We start from the raw sequence: 19,733 nt of genomic DNA, 5'->3' as shown, positions 1-19,733 counted from the left end.
TATATCAGCTAATTTATAATCATTGAATAAATCCAACCTTTAGCTCCTGGAAAGCCTGGCAGTCCATCTCGAGCACTTGGTCCTGGGGGTCCAGATGGTCCTAAATCACCAGGACGACCTGCATCTCCATTAGGACCTGGACTACCTTTCATACCAGCTGGACCTGGGGAACCTCTGTTTCCAGGTATACCCTTTGCTCCAGGAAAGCCTGTAATAAATATACTCAGCATAAGAATTTGGAACTGAATGGTTAGCAAGAAATACAACAGTCTCGTCACTTCTGGAGGACGCTTTAACTGTCAGAACTGGAATCACCAGCAGCAGCAGAAAGAATATAAGAAGCAGAACGTTGTCTGAAATCATAGCGAATTTATTTAATATTTTACTACATACAGCCACCTAGCAGAAGGGACGTTAGCTGCAAAAGCATTAGTGGTCTAAGTTACCTATTGCATGGGTTACTGCCTATAACACTACAACTGACTGTAGTGAAACCCCTTATGATGTTGCACTTTCTATATTGTTATAGTTTATTCAAACGAGGGGATGAATGGATCATAAATACCCAACGCCTGTAATAATGAGAACAAGAAATACCTCTCTATATACATTTTATCTACATTAATGCACCATTGTGAAAGGGTGATGTACACAAACTAATAATGATATTAGTGATCTTAATACCTGAAAAACTTGAAGCAGTATTTCATATTCGGGGTAAAGCAGTTGATCAGCATTCAACAATTACAGCAAATTAAATAGAGTTGTACTCATGCTGTGCATAGAAGTCCCCAAAGTTTTGCAGCTTGTTTGCCATTAAGTAAGCCCAAAAAGTACAGACAAGTATCTGTTGACTGCAATAGCAAAAATGAAAGAACCACTTGTGGCTCATGAGCCAATAGCTGGGGTCTATTGCTGCACACAAACAGACTTGACGCAAATAACTATTTACAGGAATTATTTTCCCTCCAATTTCCCATTTTTAGAGATGTTAAAAGTGTGGCAGCATATGTACATTTGCAGCCAAATCCTCTTCTTTAACTAGCAGAACGTTAAAATTCTATTTTCCTTTTAGCATTACTCTCAAACATCTAGATTAGCAACTCTGGTATTGCAAAAAGTGATGGAATATCAAATTGTATTTCTGGACTGGTAGAAGCTTCTTGCACCTGCCTAGTCCTACTTTAGTAAATCAGGAAAGCTCATTAAATTTGCGCCTGGCAAGAGTATTGAGATGGCACTGTTGTCAATACATAAATATATATCTGAATTATTGTGCACATGCATAGAAAAAAGCTGGTGTGCTTTATATTCCAGGTTTGTTTTTAACTCACAGTATGGCCTGTACACAAGTTTCTCTGTAGAGTAACATAAACCAGTGTATTACATCCAACATTTATTGACAACAATTGATAAGTATTAAGGCCCCTTCCTATTTCAATAAACTCTCTTACCAATGTTATTTAATCTATTCACATATTGATCTATTTTCAATTCTAGTTACTAAATAGTGAATTGAGTTAACGACAAACATTCCACAGGTTTTGTATGTCGTGATTTGCTGTAGCAAGTTTCAGATGGTAATGGTAATTGATCAAAGTCCCAAATTGGGAAATACTGCTTTATTTCAAGTGTAAAAAGTATTTGGTACAATAAAAATCCAATAAGCATTCTTACATGTCACATGTTACATGTCACATGTTACATGTCACATCTCGATTGTCACAACACCTAAGTTCATTCAATGGTTCTTATAGCAGTGTAAGAAATAAGGGGTGTCACCTATGGTCATTTAAATGCCTGCAGCATCAAAAGCTAGTTAGTCCATCTGCTTTTATGCTACAGAGCACTTTCTCACCTTGGCAGCCTATGTGAAGAAGCCGAGACCATAGAGTATGACATCAAAATATGGAGGATTGGTGGTATTTGGAATAAAAGCATGATGAAGGAAAAACAGACAAAATGTATGAAAGATAGCACACAGCCAAATGGAAACTGCTGACCGAGAGATACAATGAAAACAAGTGAATCATTTCTCTATAAGCGCATCCCATGGATGGAAGGAGATTGGAAAGAGTGAAGACAAGACTGTGCAAGAATGATCAAGAGCAGCGTGCTGTATATGATTTGCTTTACACCACTGATTGATATTTAGGTTAGTAATCAGAAAATCAATACAAATTAGCAGAGATTTAGATGCATGGAGTGCAGGGTTAGAGAATTTAAATGGTACCCTCTGGAATTTACTAATGTATGCCTTTACTCCTGTCCAAGCAAAACCAGGCAGAGCCAACCAGTATAAATTGCTACATGTGTGCTTTATCTGGTATAAGAGCAAAATGGTTGTCAGAAATAAACCTGTCATTACAGAAACATAGAAGATGTATTTTCTGAAAATGCAACATGCCAGGCTTTCAGTCACTGTCCCATATCAAGCATGTAGATAGGGCTTCTGATGTTTCCTTATCTTTATGGGCCACATACTAAAAGATATAAAAGCTAATTACAGTCAACCAAGGCATTCCCTCTACTTCTCTCACGACAGATACACCTTAAGTAGACCTTTGCGTCATTCCTACCAAGCCTAACACCCATGCATGGACTACACAGAAAAACTTAAGCTTTCCCCCTTTCCTGTCAATAATGCATCCAGAAATCACCAAAGAGATCATAGAAGAGATCAAAACCTGACAAATGGAACAACAATTTAGAGCCAAAGTCTACCTGTAGGTTTCTCAGAAAAATATGTGACTCTGTTTCTGATACATTCTTAGAAAAAATACAGTTCACTCATCTGCCATGCAGTGTATAGATAAAACCTTTTCATATAGAAAAAACCTATCACCAGTGAACCTAAATTACCAGAAGTAGGCTAGACTTAATGTCTTAAAAATGTAGGCTATGAAAAGATTTAAGGATTTCAGGTGATTGACTTTCTTACATACTTACCGAATTATGAAAACATACCCGATGCACAGTACAGTCTGAATATTTACATGTAATGAATATCAACATTCATTTTTCAGTAAAGTTCAAAAATAGATGATTAAAATGATCGACTATTACTGGGTTTCAGACTTCAAGAATTCATTTACCAAACTGAATGTTTTTTTTTTAAAGTTTGTGTTATGAATTTTGGTAGACATACCTGATGACCCTGGGAGTCCAATATCTCCCATTGGTCCTTGTTTCCCCTTAATGCCAGCTTCTCCTCCAAATCCTGGCAGACCTCTGGGACCTGGTCCACCTGGAAATCCTGAATTACCCCTTTCACCTTTAGCTCCCATCAATCCAGGTCGTCCATCTAAGCCTGTAACACAATTGAGGATTTGTCATTGCACAGTCAACTAACATCTTCACCTTTGTATAACTATTGGTCAAGGCTGTCAGATGGACAGAATAATGGGAAAAAATGTTACACCCTTAGTATTCCTTATTGTTTCACAGTCTATTCAATGCAATGAAATAATTTTGAATGTGCGAGCATAAAGATAAATATTACCTTTTTGCCCATCGAATCCAGAGTCTCCACGAACTCCTTTATCTCCTATGAATCCAGGTCTTCCAGGTTCACCAGCAGCACCAGGCTCCGCCCCTAATACTTCACCACGTGCTCCTTTGAAACCAGGCAAACCAGGAAGTCCGAACTTGCCTGGAGGTCCATCAATGCCATCCAGGCCAGGAAATCCAGAAGGGCCTTCATCTCCACGGGGACCTGTAAAGCCTGTAAGTCACAAGGCATTCGAAATTTAAGAAATGTTATAAAGTTTATACATGTGCTGTGTATAACTTTTTGCTATGAAGTATGGCTGATTTATACCTTGTGGTCCTGGAAATCCACCAAGACCTGGACTGCCCGGTTGTCCGCTACCGCCATCAAAGCCACGGAGCCCTGGGATTCCAGGGAATCCTTTTTCACCTCTAGGTCCTGTGACAAATAATCCAAGTATTCATTTATATTCACAATTTTCCTCTTTAAAAGAAATATGATTTAGTAATCTTTAACTGATTGTGTAAGTCATATGTGCAGTACTGGTACATTTGAAAGTATGTCCATGTCCATGCACATCATGAGAGATAAATACCATCAATTCCCTAATTTGGAATCACTGAGGTGCGTAAACCTACAAGTAGTGTTTTAATTTACAAAATCTCACCAAAATAAAATATTGTTAGGAGGGATTATTGTTTAAATTAAATAAAAAATGTCAAATAAATTAATCAGAAATAAGAACATATCAGGGTAATCCTGCCCAACCGGCTTACATATTAATCTGATCACTCATGGCTTAGATTAAAAAAAAAATTCTGAGAAACATTTCAACATACCTACAGGTCCAGGGTCACCGGGCATTCCTGGGTCACCTGGTTCCCCAGCAATTATGCATGGTAAAGTTTGCCCTAGCAAAATATAAGATTGTTATTTCCTAGTAAGAGACCCTGTAGAACAAATCTGTTAAATTCTGAATACAACACATAAAAAAACAACACGTGCATTGGATGCTGGATGCAAAAGCTGCAATGATGCTGTAATGTTTGTTTAGCAGTATGCATCACAGAAATGCTGGTGAATATGGACAAAGATGGTGAAATGGTATCACGCTGACCACCCCTCCTACCCAATGAGCACAAGTGCTGGTGGCAAGTACAGGCACATACCTGAATACAAAATTAGTAACTATACAAAATATGAACAAAGCCATGCTTTCATTTCAGTAGTGTTACAGAATTATAAGGTGCAGTTTTACCTGGGCTATAAAATGTGTTCATTCAAATATATCTCTGTTTATGTTACTTTTGCCATGTGAATTTACAACATTATTCTGAGATTTTAAAAACATGTGGACCCATTAAATTCAAATCAAAAATCAAAACCTAGGGTCATTTTCTTTATGGGGAACTGAACTACAATGAGGTACCAGATTTACAGATCAACTTAAAGTAAATCTAAAGCCCAAACTTTTTTTTCAATTTGGATAGAGAAGGGAATGGTGTTTAGGCAGACATGACCCATATTAAATCAGGTTAAGTGTTAATTCTAAGGACAAGTTTTTTGGGTTGAAAACTCCTGTGAAGAGACTTTCTCTATCCTTGCTGTACAGCTCTAAAACACCTGACTCGCCTATTTTCTCTTTTATAATAAAAGATAACATATGCATGAAAGGTGTGTTAGCAAAAGTCTATCAGGAAATAAGGAAGGAATATTATCATAAGATTACATATCATAAGATTCAGGCTCAAACATTTCAGGCTAAATCCTGGGCAATAAGTGAACCACACGCTTTCTGAAAATAAACAAAAAAAGATCTGAAAGACAGCCAATGACCCATGAACTGATGAAAATTCCTTTTATTTCCCAGAGGTCCACGTTGGCTGTAACTTCCAGATTATTCACACTATTCATAACAGCCAAGTATAAGTGCACCTTAAAATAGCATGACTCCATTAAACTTTGTCTGCATCTAAACTAGCCACGGCATGGTCTCTATAGTATTCCAGAGAAGAAACCACTCCTGCTTATTGGGTTTCTATGTCATTAACAGCCATAACACAAGCCCAAAAAAATAATACATACCTCCCACCAATTCCAAATGAACCTTTTTAAAGTGAACCTGTGCTTTGCCCATGCTTAACTGCCTACAGGCTACTCACCTTCCCTTTGTTCCCTTGCCTGCTGGAGCAAAGTAATATACCCCACACTTCTGGCCATGAGTAATATATGACTCTCTTCACTTACTCTCACAATGCAGTTCTGAGTGCAAAAATTGGCCAATCACCTGGCCCAAGTGCAGGTATAGTTCTTAGCCCTGTGTAAGCTCAAAGAGAGAGATTTGGTACCTACACAGAGCTTCTTCCCTTCACTTCCATGGAGGAATGGGACAACTGGGGGGTGAAGGTAAGGCAAATATAGGATCTGCATGTGCCAATATTTTAGTTAACATCCTGCTTTGTCCTGTATGGGCCCTGTGTAAATTCTGAGGATACTGGGGTTGATTTACTACAGGTAAATAGGCTGATCACTTTGCAAAGGGAATTCTCCCTTAGTTTACTGAATGTGGTGAAAGTTTACTTTGCAAAGAATACTCAGTTGAGTGCTTGCATGTGATTGGAAGATGGAAGTCAGCAGAGCTTCACCTCATTCACTATGCGGAAATTTCCTTTGCAATTTGCAAATTCCCTTGCAAAGTAAACAACTATTTGTCTTTCTTAAATCAGCAACCCCTATGACTCGAAACTTACATTGTGCTTTCTCTCTTTGCTCCAATGTGCAAACAGGACAACAGATGAACAAATCGAGGTAAAGTATAGGCTGAGGAGCAGAGGTATGGGCAATTAAACATGGGAAAGAAAAGGTTCACTTTCAATAAGTTTGAAGAGATTTTGCAGCCGTGTAAAATTAACTGAACTCAAGTACGGCCTGCAAAGAAAAACAAGAATCTGTCCATCCCTCTTTTCTCAATGCCGAATTTTGCTGACTCTGCGGCTGTATCTTCTGGGCCCTAAGTAGGTAGGGGTCTGTGGTGAAACCACGGAGCTCAGCGGGAGACACAGGTGCAGGTTCTTTCTCTTAAAGTCAATAGAGTTAAGCGTTAAAAGAGATGGGACACCTAACCTTTTCTTTGCAGGTTGAGTTTGTGCTCTGTTTTTTTATTCATATAACGATAGAGTTGCTTTAGATATACAATAAACACAGAAAGCAAATTATTCTGATTGTCTGTTTCTGTTTCCATTAAAACAGTAGACTTGTTTCCTATAAGTCTTGAGTTTTTCCAGTATTGAGCCTCGGATTTTACTTCTGCCAGTGTGCTCAATTATCAGCAGAATTCACCTCAATTGCATTAGACCTGAAACTAGACTCACTGACCCCAGTGTCTGACTATTAATGCATGACAATCTGGGACAATACAGGGTTCATGTTTTCACAAAGCAAAAATTACAACATTGGTATTGTGGTATGTGAATAGCCCGCGCTGTACTATAGGTCTGTGGATCTTAACTTCAGGTCTGATAGAGTCTGCACCATTAAACAGCAGAGACCATGCACCAGCTTAGTCAGGCAGCTTTCCATTTCAATTCACACTAGAAAGTCTTTACTAAAAATGCAATTACAAAAAACAGTGACTTTTATTAAAGCTAGGGCAAAGGCAACTGTGCAAAAAAGGCCTCCTATAATTAACCAGTTCATTGTTTTAATCTTCCAAATGACAATTACATTCTAAAAAACTGTAATGAGATGCAAATCGTTTTCTGCATAGTTACCCATGCGCTCACTTTCACAAATGCCTTAAATGCATGATACTATGAGTGTAACCAATTATTCATGAAAAAATTATGACAAGACACATAATATAGTGATAAATGACCCAAGAAATAAGTTAGAAGCAGGCTTGTAGTTATAATGCTAAATGTTATCCTTTGTAGTAATAATGAGATGCAATTGTGATTTCAATGCTACAAGCATCTTTTTATTGGAAAAAAATGCTCAAGCCATGTCAGCTTTTAGAAACAGATTCTTCAGATGATGATTAAAGGAGAACAACAGTAAGGGCAGAAGAAATCAGTATATAATCGAATAGTTGGCTACTGAAAGGTCCACTGGGTATTTTATCTGTAAGATGTGAATTTCCAACACACATATTGATTTCAAGTCACAGCATCCATTTGTTTTATTACTGACTGTCGGCAGTGACTAAAGTCACCCATGCTGCATGCAGAAAGGTTGTGTGCAGATAAGACTTTGGGATTATAAGGTTTCTTTTGTTGAATGTTGTCTTTTGCCTGTTGTTCTTCTTTAATTAGTATGTTTTTGCATATTTGCCTGCATTTATTATAATGATATAGTAACTAATCAATAAACAGACACATTCCTAAAATGACTGTCATGCTTGGTTTCAATGACCAGATGTAACATGCATGCAAATTCAGAGTTTCTACCTAGCAAGAAGAGATCACTTGGATCTCATAGTTGCTCTTTGACCTCTAGGATCTATCCTCTCACCTCCCTCTGTGACTAAGTCTCCATTACCAACATTGTCCCCGCAGCAGCAGTCACCTATAGCAGTTAAGCAAAGGAGGACAGGTTAGACACAGATCAGAGAAACCACAAGAAAGAAAGCCTTAGGCAGCACAAATATATTCTCACTTCACTATGGTGATGGTTTTGATTTTCAATTGTAAATAAAAGATCTTTGCTTAGGCTGATTTTCTCCTTTTGTTACAAAGGTTATTGTAGCAATCTTGTTGAGTACATCTCAGTTTTAATGAACATTCCCAACTTTGTGTAAGCTACTACATAAAAAATTATGAACGGCTAGGAAAACATATTTAACTGTACTGCTCTGTAAAAAGATGCTATCTTATATACTGTAGGTATCCGCCAAAGCTAAATAGTAATGTCTCCATTCATTGGAACTCATCTAGACCTAAAACATCAACACATTACCCTACATTATATGCTGAATGGAAGAGTCATTCTTATAACTACAGGGTACACACAGTGTAACAAAGCAATGACATATAATAGAAGGAAAATGAAGTACAAGCAAAACGTGTACTCCGTGGTGTCTTTACTTTTGTGTTGGCATTAGACCAGTGTTAAAGTGTATAAACTCTACCAATTGACTTTTCTAATTTACTTTCCTTTGGTCTACAGGATTTACCACTGAAAGCATTAAAAAAAACATCACAGTTTGGATGTTATTAGCTACTAAAGCTTTTTATTGTCACAAGTTTGTTACATTGCCCGAGGCATTAGTGTATGCCATAGGCTCTTATGATGACAATATGTTGTGGGTCCTGTTTTACATTTTGCATTTTTAACCTATAGAATTAAACTAGCTACAGCTGTGTGACTTCAAGAACTGTATGTTATCCAAAATACAAGTGAATTTAACTTTCCTATCTTATATACTCGACAAGGCTTTGTCACTAAAGTATTATTATTACATCACCAACTTAGTGAATATATTTGGCTGTTTCCACATGTTAAATATGCAAAAAGCAGAGAACTGAAAATAATATATTAAGCAAGCAAAAGCTAAGGGAAAAAAGCCGTATTAAACCTTATTAAAACTGAAATACAGAAAACAGAAAGGCAGAAATCACAGCAGGCCCTCAGGGAGTGTTCATGTTGGAATGGATCTCCTATCAGTGAGCCTTGTGGGTGTCTTCTGGAGACCTTTTTCCAGCTGTTTGATTATTGCCAAGGATATAGTTATAAAAGAGAAATCATCTTAAATAGTTAATTGATAAAACAAAAAAGACTTTTTACCACCTACAAACTGGCATAACACAAATCAAAATACACAGAGCACAAATACATTATGTTATATACAGTATAACACACATACATACAGAAATCTCAAAGAGGTCTCAAGTATTGCAGAGAATTAGCACCTTGGTGCAATTCATAATAAAAACAGGTGATGCGGTTTGGTAAGAATACTTTATTTAACACAATGGCCACTGTGTGTCTTCTTTTTAGGGAAATAATAGTCTGCATATACAGTATAAGTCATCTACTAGTACCAATAAACTTCACAAAACATCTTGATGGAAATGAATCCTGTATTAGAATGTGAGGTCTGCTTGCACATAGCTGTGGGCAGGGAACATCTTGAAGTTCCCTTGATCCTGTTCTTTTTTCCCTTTTCATCTTTCTCACACTTCCGGGTAGGGGCTTTGGACCACAGGGGACACCTAAGGTGGACCTTCCTCTCCCGAGTCCACAACCGGAAATATGCTTTTAGCGGATCTACACGTGTGGGTGGCGGGGAGGGGTTATTTACGTGCCATTAGCACATTCAGCTCCCACTTGCCATCCGGGAGGGATGCTGGCTATACATCTCCTAAAAGGTAATTTGGGTGGATTTTTTCCCCCCCCCCCCACCAAACTATTGACCCCAATTAGACTTTTGTTACAATTCCTTAGCTGTTCTGCTGGTTTTTCTATGCACTATTATAACTTTGTGTTATTTGTAGCTTTACTTTAGAGCAGCACCCTGGTGGCATTGTTTAGGGATCTACTCTCCTGTGGTCTCATTTGGGCCCCACCAGTACATTTTGGAGGAGGGGGGATAGGTTTTGTGGACATTGGGATCGGGATTGGCCTCTTCTACTTGCTTACTTTGAAATCATGTTGTAATTCTACTTAATCAAATAAAAAAAATAGGTTTTTCTGTATATCTTCTATATATGTTTCCACTAGATCACTCTCAACATATTTTGTGCTTTTTAGCCTATTTTATCCTGTAGGCACTAGGTCCCTCTCCTGAGGAAGCCTTTACAGGTGAAACGCATCGAGAGACATATCATTTTTCAGCACTGTAAGATCCTCGGCTTACTAATAGTTACATATGCCCTTTATGGGTTTGGACTTTGTCTATCTCTTAGCCTCTGTGGAGGTGCTGATTGATATGGGACCAGTGGGCCAGCCACAAGGGTATTGTGGTCTCGTTCTATCTGCTTTTAAATGTCTATGGTTTAAATGATATGTATTAATAAAATGCTGTAATATTAGCTATATGTTTATGTAGAAATATTTCCAACTAAGGGCGACTCAAACAAACCCCATTACTTTCTCTGGTTCATTTCCTCTAATGTTTTTGTGGGAGTGACAAGCCATTATACCTGTTTAAAGACCTTCCTGGGCATTTACCCATTTACCCAGGGATGGTCTGGGACTTATTTAATAAAAATTCTTACACAAAACATCTTGACTATATCAGGGAAAAAATGTATAGTTATTTGCACATGTTTGTACAAGTACATTGTAATATGAATACAAATCTTATAGAAATGCAACACAAAAAGCAATGAAGAATTATTACCCCAGTCTACTTTAGTCCTGGATTTGTATTTATCAGTGAAGGCCAGCTGTAAAGATTCAATAGTTGATCTCTATCCCTGTGCTTGTTAGAGTTATATGTTGGCCATAATGAATCCAATTTGAAAAATAAATTGCACTAAGAGGAACACAGTGGGTAAGATAACATCATTGAACCTTCATGGCACATAATCCTCACTCCTGAGCTCCGAAAAGGAAGCCAAACATTATAGACAGCCAGTAATCACCCTTCCATCAAAGACAAGTTATGACATATATCTGTCATTCATCTATTACAACATATATTAACATCCTGAAGAAAGAGATGTAGAAAAAGCCAGTTAATATTAAGGCAAAATAGTGTAATTTATGAAAACTTACCAGGTGGTCCTGGATCACCTAGTCGCCCATCTTGTCCTGGGAGCCCAGGATCACCAGGCAGACCACGAGAGCCAGGTAAACCAGGAAAGCCAATACCAGGAAGTCCACTTTCTCCACGGCGACCTTTTTGGCCCAGGGGCCCTGGAAATCCCTTCTCACCAGGATTACCAGCTCCACCTTCTCCCTAGGTTGTAAAGTATAGAACAATATAGAAATAAAGGTTCTCAGTATATATGCAGTTCCATACAAATTTCAAAATGTATGCATAGAAATTCATACTGCCTGAGCAGGAAAAAGGGTAGGTGAATTATAAACATTGTGAACTTGCTGCAAATATACAGCCTCAGAGTTGTGTCTGAATATTTATATTCTACCTACCTTTACTGACCTGGCCGTAACAAAATATTCTACATTGAGAAAAGTATTATACAACTTGCTCCCCAATTTGCCCTTCAAATAGGCCAGGAAAGCCATGACATTTTTTTTAGGAGCAGAAAACCAACATACTTGAAAAGGAATGAAAGTAAAGAAAAATAGTCAAACAAAGGTAAGTTACACATTCACTAACTGACCATATTATTCCCATCTGACATAAGCAGAACAATAGATCATGCTATTTTCTGCTATTAGTGCTTTTAGATTACCTGTACCATTTAATTGTCTTTCTTGCATGTCAAAGATCTCTATTTATGACAAATTCCTTACTCTTAACACATGTATATCACAGAGCAGATAACCAAAAACAATTAACAAGGATTGTTTCCTTACTTTGAATTGTCCCCTATTTTCTAAACTGGACAACTTCACTTATATAAATATCATTTTGTTTTTAAACATAATTTAAGACACCTTTGTTCTCCTCTCTGGAAAACCTGATATTGTTTATTGAAGACAGAAGAAACCTATCTGGGATGTTGCAGGTGATATCATTTCCCCGTTATCCTCTACATTACCCCACAGACATGAAAGTGATTTCCATGGACAAAAAAGACTTTAACACAGAAGTTTTAGATCCTTTTTGTTATTTTTATAGGTATGGTAATGAAGCTTATTGTGTGTCACTGACTATAAGAAGTTTGCTAAGTATGACATTCTTAGATGTATTTGTTCAGAGCACATCATTTAAAACATTTAAGTCAGAATGAATAGTTTTCTCCTAAATTTGTCCAAGATATGAGTAAAGTTGGAAAAATTAGAGTGAGAGTGGTAGCTGACCTGTACACCAATCTAAGTAGTAATGTGTAGCAAAATGTAATTGTGAAATACAGAAGTCTTGCTATATTAGGATGATAGTAGTGCTAATGACCTGAATATGAAACTCAGTAGAAACTTACAGGAAATCCTTTACGACCTGGCAACCCCGGGAGCCCATCTCTTCCTGCCTTTCCTGAAAGTCCAGGGGCTCCTCTAAGTCCTACAGCTCCAGGATCTCCACGAACTCCACGACCGGATGGGTAAACTGGTTCTCCTTTCTCTCCTTTAAGTCCTGGAACACCAGCAGTGCCTGGAGACCCCTACACAAAAGAAAAACAAAGGGTAAACTACTAATTATATTTTTTCGATTTCACTTATGTTTTGTGATATTTTATTGGAAATATCTTATCTTTTTAGGTCAGTGGTGTATTAGTCCTTTCAGAATATGACTTTCAAAAGAACCAGTGCACAAATGCTGACCTTAGATAGCTAGCAAGATAAACTATGTAAAAGCATTATAATACTTCACTTAAAGGAGAACTATGAGGTCAGTGCTTTTCACTCATCCTCATAGTTCTAGCCAACCTGTGACAATGAGACTGTCACAGGTCGGCTCAGTAGATCGGGAAGTGAGCGAACACATACCGGCGTTCGCTTACTTCTCGATCGTGTCACGGCTCTCTGCTGTGACAGGGGAAGGGCTGGATTCCCCTCGCCCCTCTCCAATCCTCCAGCGGTGACTGGCGGAACGGACGGGGGAGGGGGCGGGTAGCTTGCGGTATACTGAGCCTAGGGTGACGGGAGGACACTAGTTTGTGTCCTCCCGTTACCCTAAGGAGAACTATGGGGAAAAGCCCTAACCCCATAGTTCTCCTTTAATCTAATTTTCACTAGCTAACAAACTAAAAAATCTCTTGACCCTGACTTCTCCCTTGTCCACAACAAACAACATAGAGTTGTGGTACCTCCAGTAGATAATTACAACCGTTTAGCATGAGAATATTTATAAACATATATTATTAAAATGCCTGCCAACTGCTGAGTACCTAAAAAACAAATGAGGTAATTTACACACTTTCAAAGCAAATAGTTGAGTGTAGGTGTATATAAACTATTATCAATTCAAAAACATTTTGCAAAGCTACTTACAGGAGGTCCAGATGGACCCACTGATCCTCTCCTTCCTGGGTCTCCACTAGGTCCCGTAAATCCTGGAAAACCATTACTTCCGGGTGGACCTGGAGGTCCAGGTGGTCCGATCCTACCACGTGCATTATCTATGCCACCACAAGCACAGTCACCATCATCACCTATGGAGACAAATATATGCCAAAATGATCTCATGTCTTATCATTATACAAGGTAAAAATAAAACACACACACACGTATATATATATATATATATACACACACTGTATATAAAAACCCCACAAATACCAGTTGAGTCTGTCAGTGAAATCCAGCTAACACAGCTTTTTGTTATTGGGTGGTAACAATGCTGTACTGCTCCTGAATTCAAAGCAGAGTTGCCACTCACTCTTATGTGGGCTGTGCCTGCTTGTACTGTGGCTCAGTAAGGGACTTTAAAGAAAGTTTTTTTACTTTATGAGATGTTTGTACATAGTAACTGGACCTTTAGTTCTACTTTAAATGGTTTAAGCCATAAGTAAACAAATCAAATCACCTTTCAATCCTTTGTCTCCAAATCTCCCTGGAGGACCTTGCGTTCCCTTCTCTCCTGGTTTTCCAGGTTCACCACCAATCTGTCGTCCTGAGGAAAATATTAGTTCAGAGATTACTAAAAGAGTATTGGTTCTAGCATAACATAATCAGACTAATGCTAGTGAAAGTGTGATTCATTTAATTTGCCTGTTTCTGGGTATAAATAGTTAATTGTGTTTTCAGTATATTCTACATAGACCAGTTTGAGATGTTTCTAAACTGTTAGCTCTGCATTCCTTAGTAGATTGTATCTCTTATCTCTGTTTGTGTTTTTGTTTACTTTGCAAATTCCCCCCAAGGCTATCCCATGATTCCTACTATCATGATTAGTTTTGTATACGTGCATGAATTTTATTGGTTTTTGCTCCACCCTCCCCTTTTAGTTTCACATATAACCTTTTGTTTTAACAGTAAGCCTTTGAATATAGATTGAATACACAGTTTATGTGACTCTTTATTCCCAAGTACTTGTTTGAAGCTGGCAGCATGATCGAATCTCAGAGAACTTTAACAAATTGGAACCCTAACAGCTGGTGTTAGCATTTTGCCAACCAAGCTGTTCTACCCAAAAGTTGACAACACATGACTATTTCTTAGGCCTAAATCTATACAAAAGGGACTGCCTTTCTCATGTTGACATGATTTAAAATATTATTTCTACTGTTTTATACAAGCTGGGTTCAAAATGATAATCATAGGGACAGCACAGTAAATTTGGCTGAGAGGCCATAGCATTCTTCAGATCCTTTACTTCCAGTGTTTATATAACCCTGAGATATTGCAACTATTTAGAGTACATTAACTTGCAGTGACAAACTGTGCAAGGGAATACCTATTGGAATAGAAGACCAGTTTCCATAAATATTCCCCTGATGGTGTCAGTTTGACAATTTATGCTGACACGAATTTTGGATTATATGAGTCAGATTTATAAGGATGGTTTGCCCAGGGATAATTTCAAAAGAAGACATACAGGGGGGAATTTATCAAAGCAATTGCGACAGTTTTAGCTTCTTAGATACATTTTTTTATGTGCAAATCTGTCTTTTAACATGTGCACTTGTTTTTACCAGAGCTTGCACTATTTTTCCAGTTGCACGTGTTTTTCGCCTGTTTTGCGCAAGTTTCCAACTGTTTACATCTGCACTTGTTCTGCGGCTGTCTGAAACTAGAGCATTACCTAACAAAACATTTGCAACTTAAGAAGTCCCCATGACCACTTCTTCAAGAAGCGACAGATAAGCTTTTTGCCTGGAGTTACGAGTCTTCTTTGCCGGAGTCAATTAACCTCATTTATGAACAACATTACACTAGCAACATAAAGCTGGCGCAAATATATCCCATACGACCATATGCGAGTTCAAACACTCGCAATTGCTATGATAAATTCCCCCCACAAGGCCTTGTGAGTATTAATAAACAAGTAATGACAAAGTTGTGAAGAAGTACAGATCAGGTTTGAGTTATAAAACAAAATCCCAAACTCTGAACATCCCATAGAGCATCATTAGATACATTATACCAAAATGAAAGGTTATATGGCATAAAAACCTAACAAGAGAAAACTGTCTGCCAAAAGTCACCGACTAGGAATGAAAAACCCAAACAAAACCCCAAAGATGCAGCAAAAACCCAAAAGATAACACTGAAGGAATTGCAAAGATCCACAGTGGTTATAGAACCACTTTACTCAGTGCACTCCACAGAGTGGGATGTTTAATGGAAGAGTGGCCATTGCTAAAAGAACTCCACAAACACATGGAAGAAGGTTCTCTGGTCAGATGAGACTAAAACTGAGCTTTTTGGTATACGCTATTTATAGTGCAAACCCAAACTATCAACCTGAGAACACCATGCTTTTCATCAGCAGGGACTGGAAAACTGGTCAGGATTGAAGGAAAATGGATGGCCCTAAGGGCCGGTTCACACCACAGTCCGCATTCCAGATTGTTCGGTCTCTGGAACGCAAGCTGGCTGGCTCCCTGCGTTCAGGGGTGGGAGGGGCGTGGTGGTGCATTAAAGTCAATGGCACCGGCCCTAAATACAGGGCAATTCTTGAAGAGAACCTGCTTCTGTCTGTGACAGATTTGAGACTGGGACACAGTCACCTAGACATACTACTTAACCAACACTGAAGTTGTTGAAAAGGAACATTTAAATGTCTTGGAATGGCTTAGTCACAGCACAGACCACAATCTAATCGAGAATCTGTGGCATGACTTGAAGATTGTACTGTAGGCTAGCGCAAGCTATCTAACTTGAAGGAGCTAAAGCAGTTTTGCCTTGAAAAATTGGTAAAAATCACAATGGCTAGATGTCCTGCTAAGCTAATAGAGACATTCCACAAGAGACTTGCAACTTTAATTGCAGCAAATGGTGACTCTAAAACAAATTTTGTACCCACAAACTGGTAAACATGATGTGTACGTCACATGGTCCACACTGCAAAAAAATATAAATTTTAATTCTAGGCTGTAATGCAAAAAAACAGGAAAAACACCAAGGCTGGGTAATTACTTTTGCAGGCACTGGATACATTATACTGGATGAACGCATATAATTTACACAGCATATGTTACATTTGTGGCTATAGCTGTATCAATAAAATAATAGGTAAAAAATAATACTAATATTAATAGATACAAGATAATTCATGTGTTATACTTGTTATACTGCCTGTAGATCTACAGAGAGGCAGAGAGACACAACATTCTGCATTTCCCATCTGATTGCTGGATTAACCATATATGACAGAAGACATATGATGATGTTTATAGCATTTCCTGCAAATGGGGACATTTAAGGTAGGTTTAGTCAATTAACCAAACTGCAACTGTAATGGAAGTAAATAGAAAGTGCATATTGAAGAAATGTATATATAGATTCATTCATAATTGGCTAAAGCAAAAACAGAATAGGAAGAAAAATGTGGTTATATTTGGTTATTTGTGGATTTTCACATTTTGAGGACAGACTTTGCACTCTCTACTGTATAACATTTGGCAGTGACATTTACCAAATAGATTAGAGAACTATTTGTTTAAAAGAGAACTGTGGGGTAAGTGTTTTCCCCATAGTTCTCCTAAGGGTCACAGGAGGACATAAACTAGCGTCCTCCCGTGACCCAAAGCTCAGTATATCACGAGCTACAGTATACTGAGACCGCCGCAGCCGGGACGGATCCAGACATTACTGTAAAGATACACCCGACTGCGTGAGTGACAGCTGGCTCTGCCTACCTAGAGGCAGAGCAAGCTGTACCCTCCCCCTCCCCTCCCTGTTCCTCCAGTCAGAGGGGGGGAATCCCTGCAGGGAAATGATTGAGCGAAGTGAGCGAGCAACGGTATGTGTCCGCTCACTTCCCTCACTGAGCCGATGTGTGACAGTTTCATTGTCACACGTCGGTTGGCATTATGAGGATGAGTGATTTTCAATCAGCTAATAGTTCTCATTTAACCAAGGTGAAGGGGCTTACTGGTGTTCCACAAGGATACACATAGAGGCATCTCTAATTATAAACATATGCTCTGTGGTCATGGGTTAATATGTTTCAAATATCAGATTTTCTAATCATCTCAATATATGCTCTATTATATGGCAATAAAAGGAGCTGATTTCATTTGCTGTATCTGTCAATTTTAAAAAGATAACTGCTAGAACTTATGTGATGTGTTTATAAGCCTGTACATGTTTTACTATGATCCCCAATAAAAAAAGTTACCCTAATAATATTTTGGTTGTTATATTTGTAGAAGAAATTACTAGTGACAACAGTGCATGTTATCGTTTCCTATAGGACAATTTATATAAAGTAGTTTTCCTATTATCTGATTTTGAGTGAAAGTCTAATATTTAGCGATGAAACCACCAACAAATAAATATAAACATATACCAATAGCTAAAAAATCAAACTCTGAAAATACAGGACTGTTGAGCAATATACAGCAATGGTAATATATTGTAACTAAAGCATATAATGGTGCACTATGTGAAACATTTAACCTTGATCGTTTGCTATCTGCTGACTGTTACACAACACTGCAGATCAGGTCTCTTCTGTGCATACCTGTCTTCATTAGTCCACTTTAAAGCAGGGCAAAAGCTTCATGCCTGCACCTGACTTGTGTTTGTTCATCAGGCCCTGCACCATGCTATGTCTGTCTGTCTGTGACTTGCATTTGACTATTGATGTCTTGGATTATCCCTTTGTACTCTATGGACAAGTGACGTGCCGTACCCTTGGTTCCGGGTGAGGCATTCCCCAGCCCCGCCCCAATCATGCCCAGCCCCACCCATATCACATCATAGCCCCACCCCCAGCCCACTGAAGCCCCACCCCCCAACTCGGTCCCCAAGCTAGTGTGAAGGAGGAAGGGAGGAGACAGGGAGGAGGCTCGTCACTGCTGAGGCATTGAGATTGATTGCCTCAGTGGTTTTTTTTCTTTTTTTGATTGGACAGCTTGGGCCAATGGTGCTTTGCCATTGGTCCAAACCATCCACACGCCTCTAACAAAGAGTAGAGGCTGTGACAGCTGTGCCTCACTAGTTTAGTTACACAAGCAGTGGAGAAGCACACTGCTGTGTAACCTAACTACCTGTCAAAAACCGGATGCATCGCTGCCTGTAATTAACAGGCAGCGTTTCGTCCATGACAGGTTACACATCGGGGAGGCTTTGCCTGCTGTGTAACCTGTTACATGCCGCTCTGAATAAGGAAAAATCTGTCATTTTCAGATTTGAAGCTTTTTCCTGCATAATACTAGGTGAAGCTCTGCCTCCACTGACTGCATGTCCCTGGTATGGACTGTGTTTTTACCCATATTATCTGTGCTTATCTTGATCATTGATCAGCTAGGTTTGCGTTGCCCACCATTAGTCCATTTGCTTGTCTGGACATTGTTTGTCTGTACCTGACCTAGCCATCAATTTGCAAAATCTGCTACTACCCACTTTAGCATCTGTCCTGTCTGTTTTTGGCTGTGACCCCTGGTACACAGAAAGTATCTACCAAACTCTTTGTCACTATAACTGTAAAGTTTACATGATATGATCCTCGGGGGTGCCTCCAAAAGGACAATTGGGAGGTACTGTATGATAGAAATCTTCTTTATTAAATGTTTAACAAATAATAATGGTACCCTATGTCTAGATAAAGAAAACTTTAAACCCAGGAGAATACAATGCCTGAATATCAAGGATAACTGATCAATAAAACTAAAGTGTTAAAATCACTTCTAAACATGGAATGCAAAGTAAATGTAGCAATGTAAAGTAAATGTAGTGATATTGCTCAAAGCAACTGTAAAAATGTTTCTAAGTGCTCCTAGAAACATGATGAATATGGGTATTTGTTTTTAAATAAACAACAGTTTAATAAATTGATTTTAGTTTTCTGCAGTATCCCTGTTTGGTGACAAAGGAACGTTCTAATCTTCTATCAATGGGTGCATGTTTGCCGGTTGATAGTAGGCATGAGTGGGGGTGCCGAAATGTATTTAAATATGTTGGTGGTATAAGCAGAAGCGGCTGTAGACTTTGCGAGGCCTTTGGCGAAAGCTAGGTGAAACATGAGGCCCCACTCACAACCATACAGTGGCGGATCCGGGGGGGG

The 19,733-nt window shown here is 38.6% G+C and overlaps 1 protein-coding gene across 1 annotated transcript in view; it reads right to left on the bottom strand.

The window, feature by feature from the left end:
- Positions 1-19,733, bottom strand: part of COL4A6 (collagen type IV alpha 6 chain) — a 199,280-nt gene that overhangs the window by 23,525 nt on the left and 156,022 nt on the right. The window contains exons 21-31 of the mRNA XM_018558662.1: positions 14,085-14,171; positions 13,550-13,710; positions 12,541-12,720; positions 11,207-11,390; positions 8,000-8,053; positions 4,330-4,401; positions 3,821-3,928; positions 3,503-3,724; positions 3,149-3,310; positions 1,859-1,867; positions 38-208 (exon numbers count right to left, since the gene is read on the bottom strand). Coding sequence (XP_018414164.1) covers positions 38-208; positions 1,859-1,867; positions 3,149-3,310; positions 3,503-3,724; positions 3,821-3,928; positions 4,330-4,401; positions 8,000-8,053; positions 11,207-11,390; positions 12,541-12,720; positions 13,550-13,710; positions 14,085-14,171 — 1,410 coding nt within the window. The remainder of the gene's footprint in view (positions 1-37; positions 209-1,858; positions 1,868-3,148; positions 3,311-3,502; positions 3,725-3,820; positions 3,929-4,329; positions 4,402-7,999; positions 8,054-11,206; positions 11,391-12,540; positions 12,721-13,549; positions 13,711-14,084; positions 14,172-19,733) is intronic.

Source organism: Nanorana parkeri, unplaced genomic scaffold, assembly GCF_000935625.1.
Source record: "Nanorana parkeri isolate BGI_ZX_2015 unplaced genomic scaffold, ASM93562v1 scaffold352, whole genome shotgun sequence".
In the NCBI taxonomy this organism is placed as follows: domain Eukaryota; kingdom Metazoa; phylum Chordata; class Amphibia; order Anura; family Dicroglossidae; genus Nanorana; species Nanorana parkeri.
Note: the sequence above shows the minus strand (reverse complement) of the source record. Positions and strands in the feature narration are given on the sequence as shown.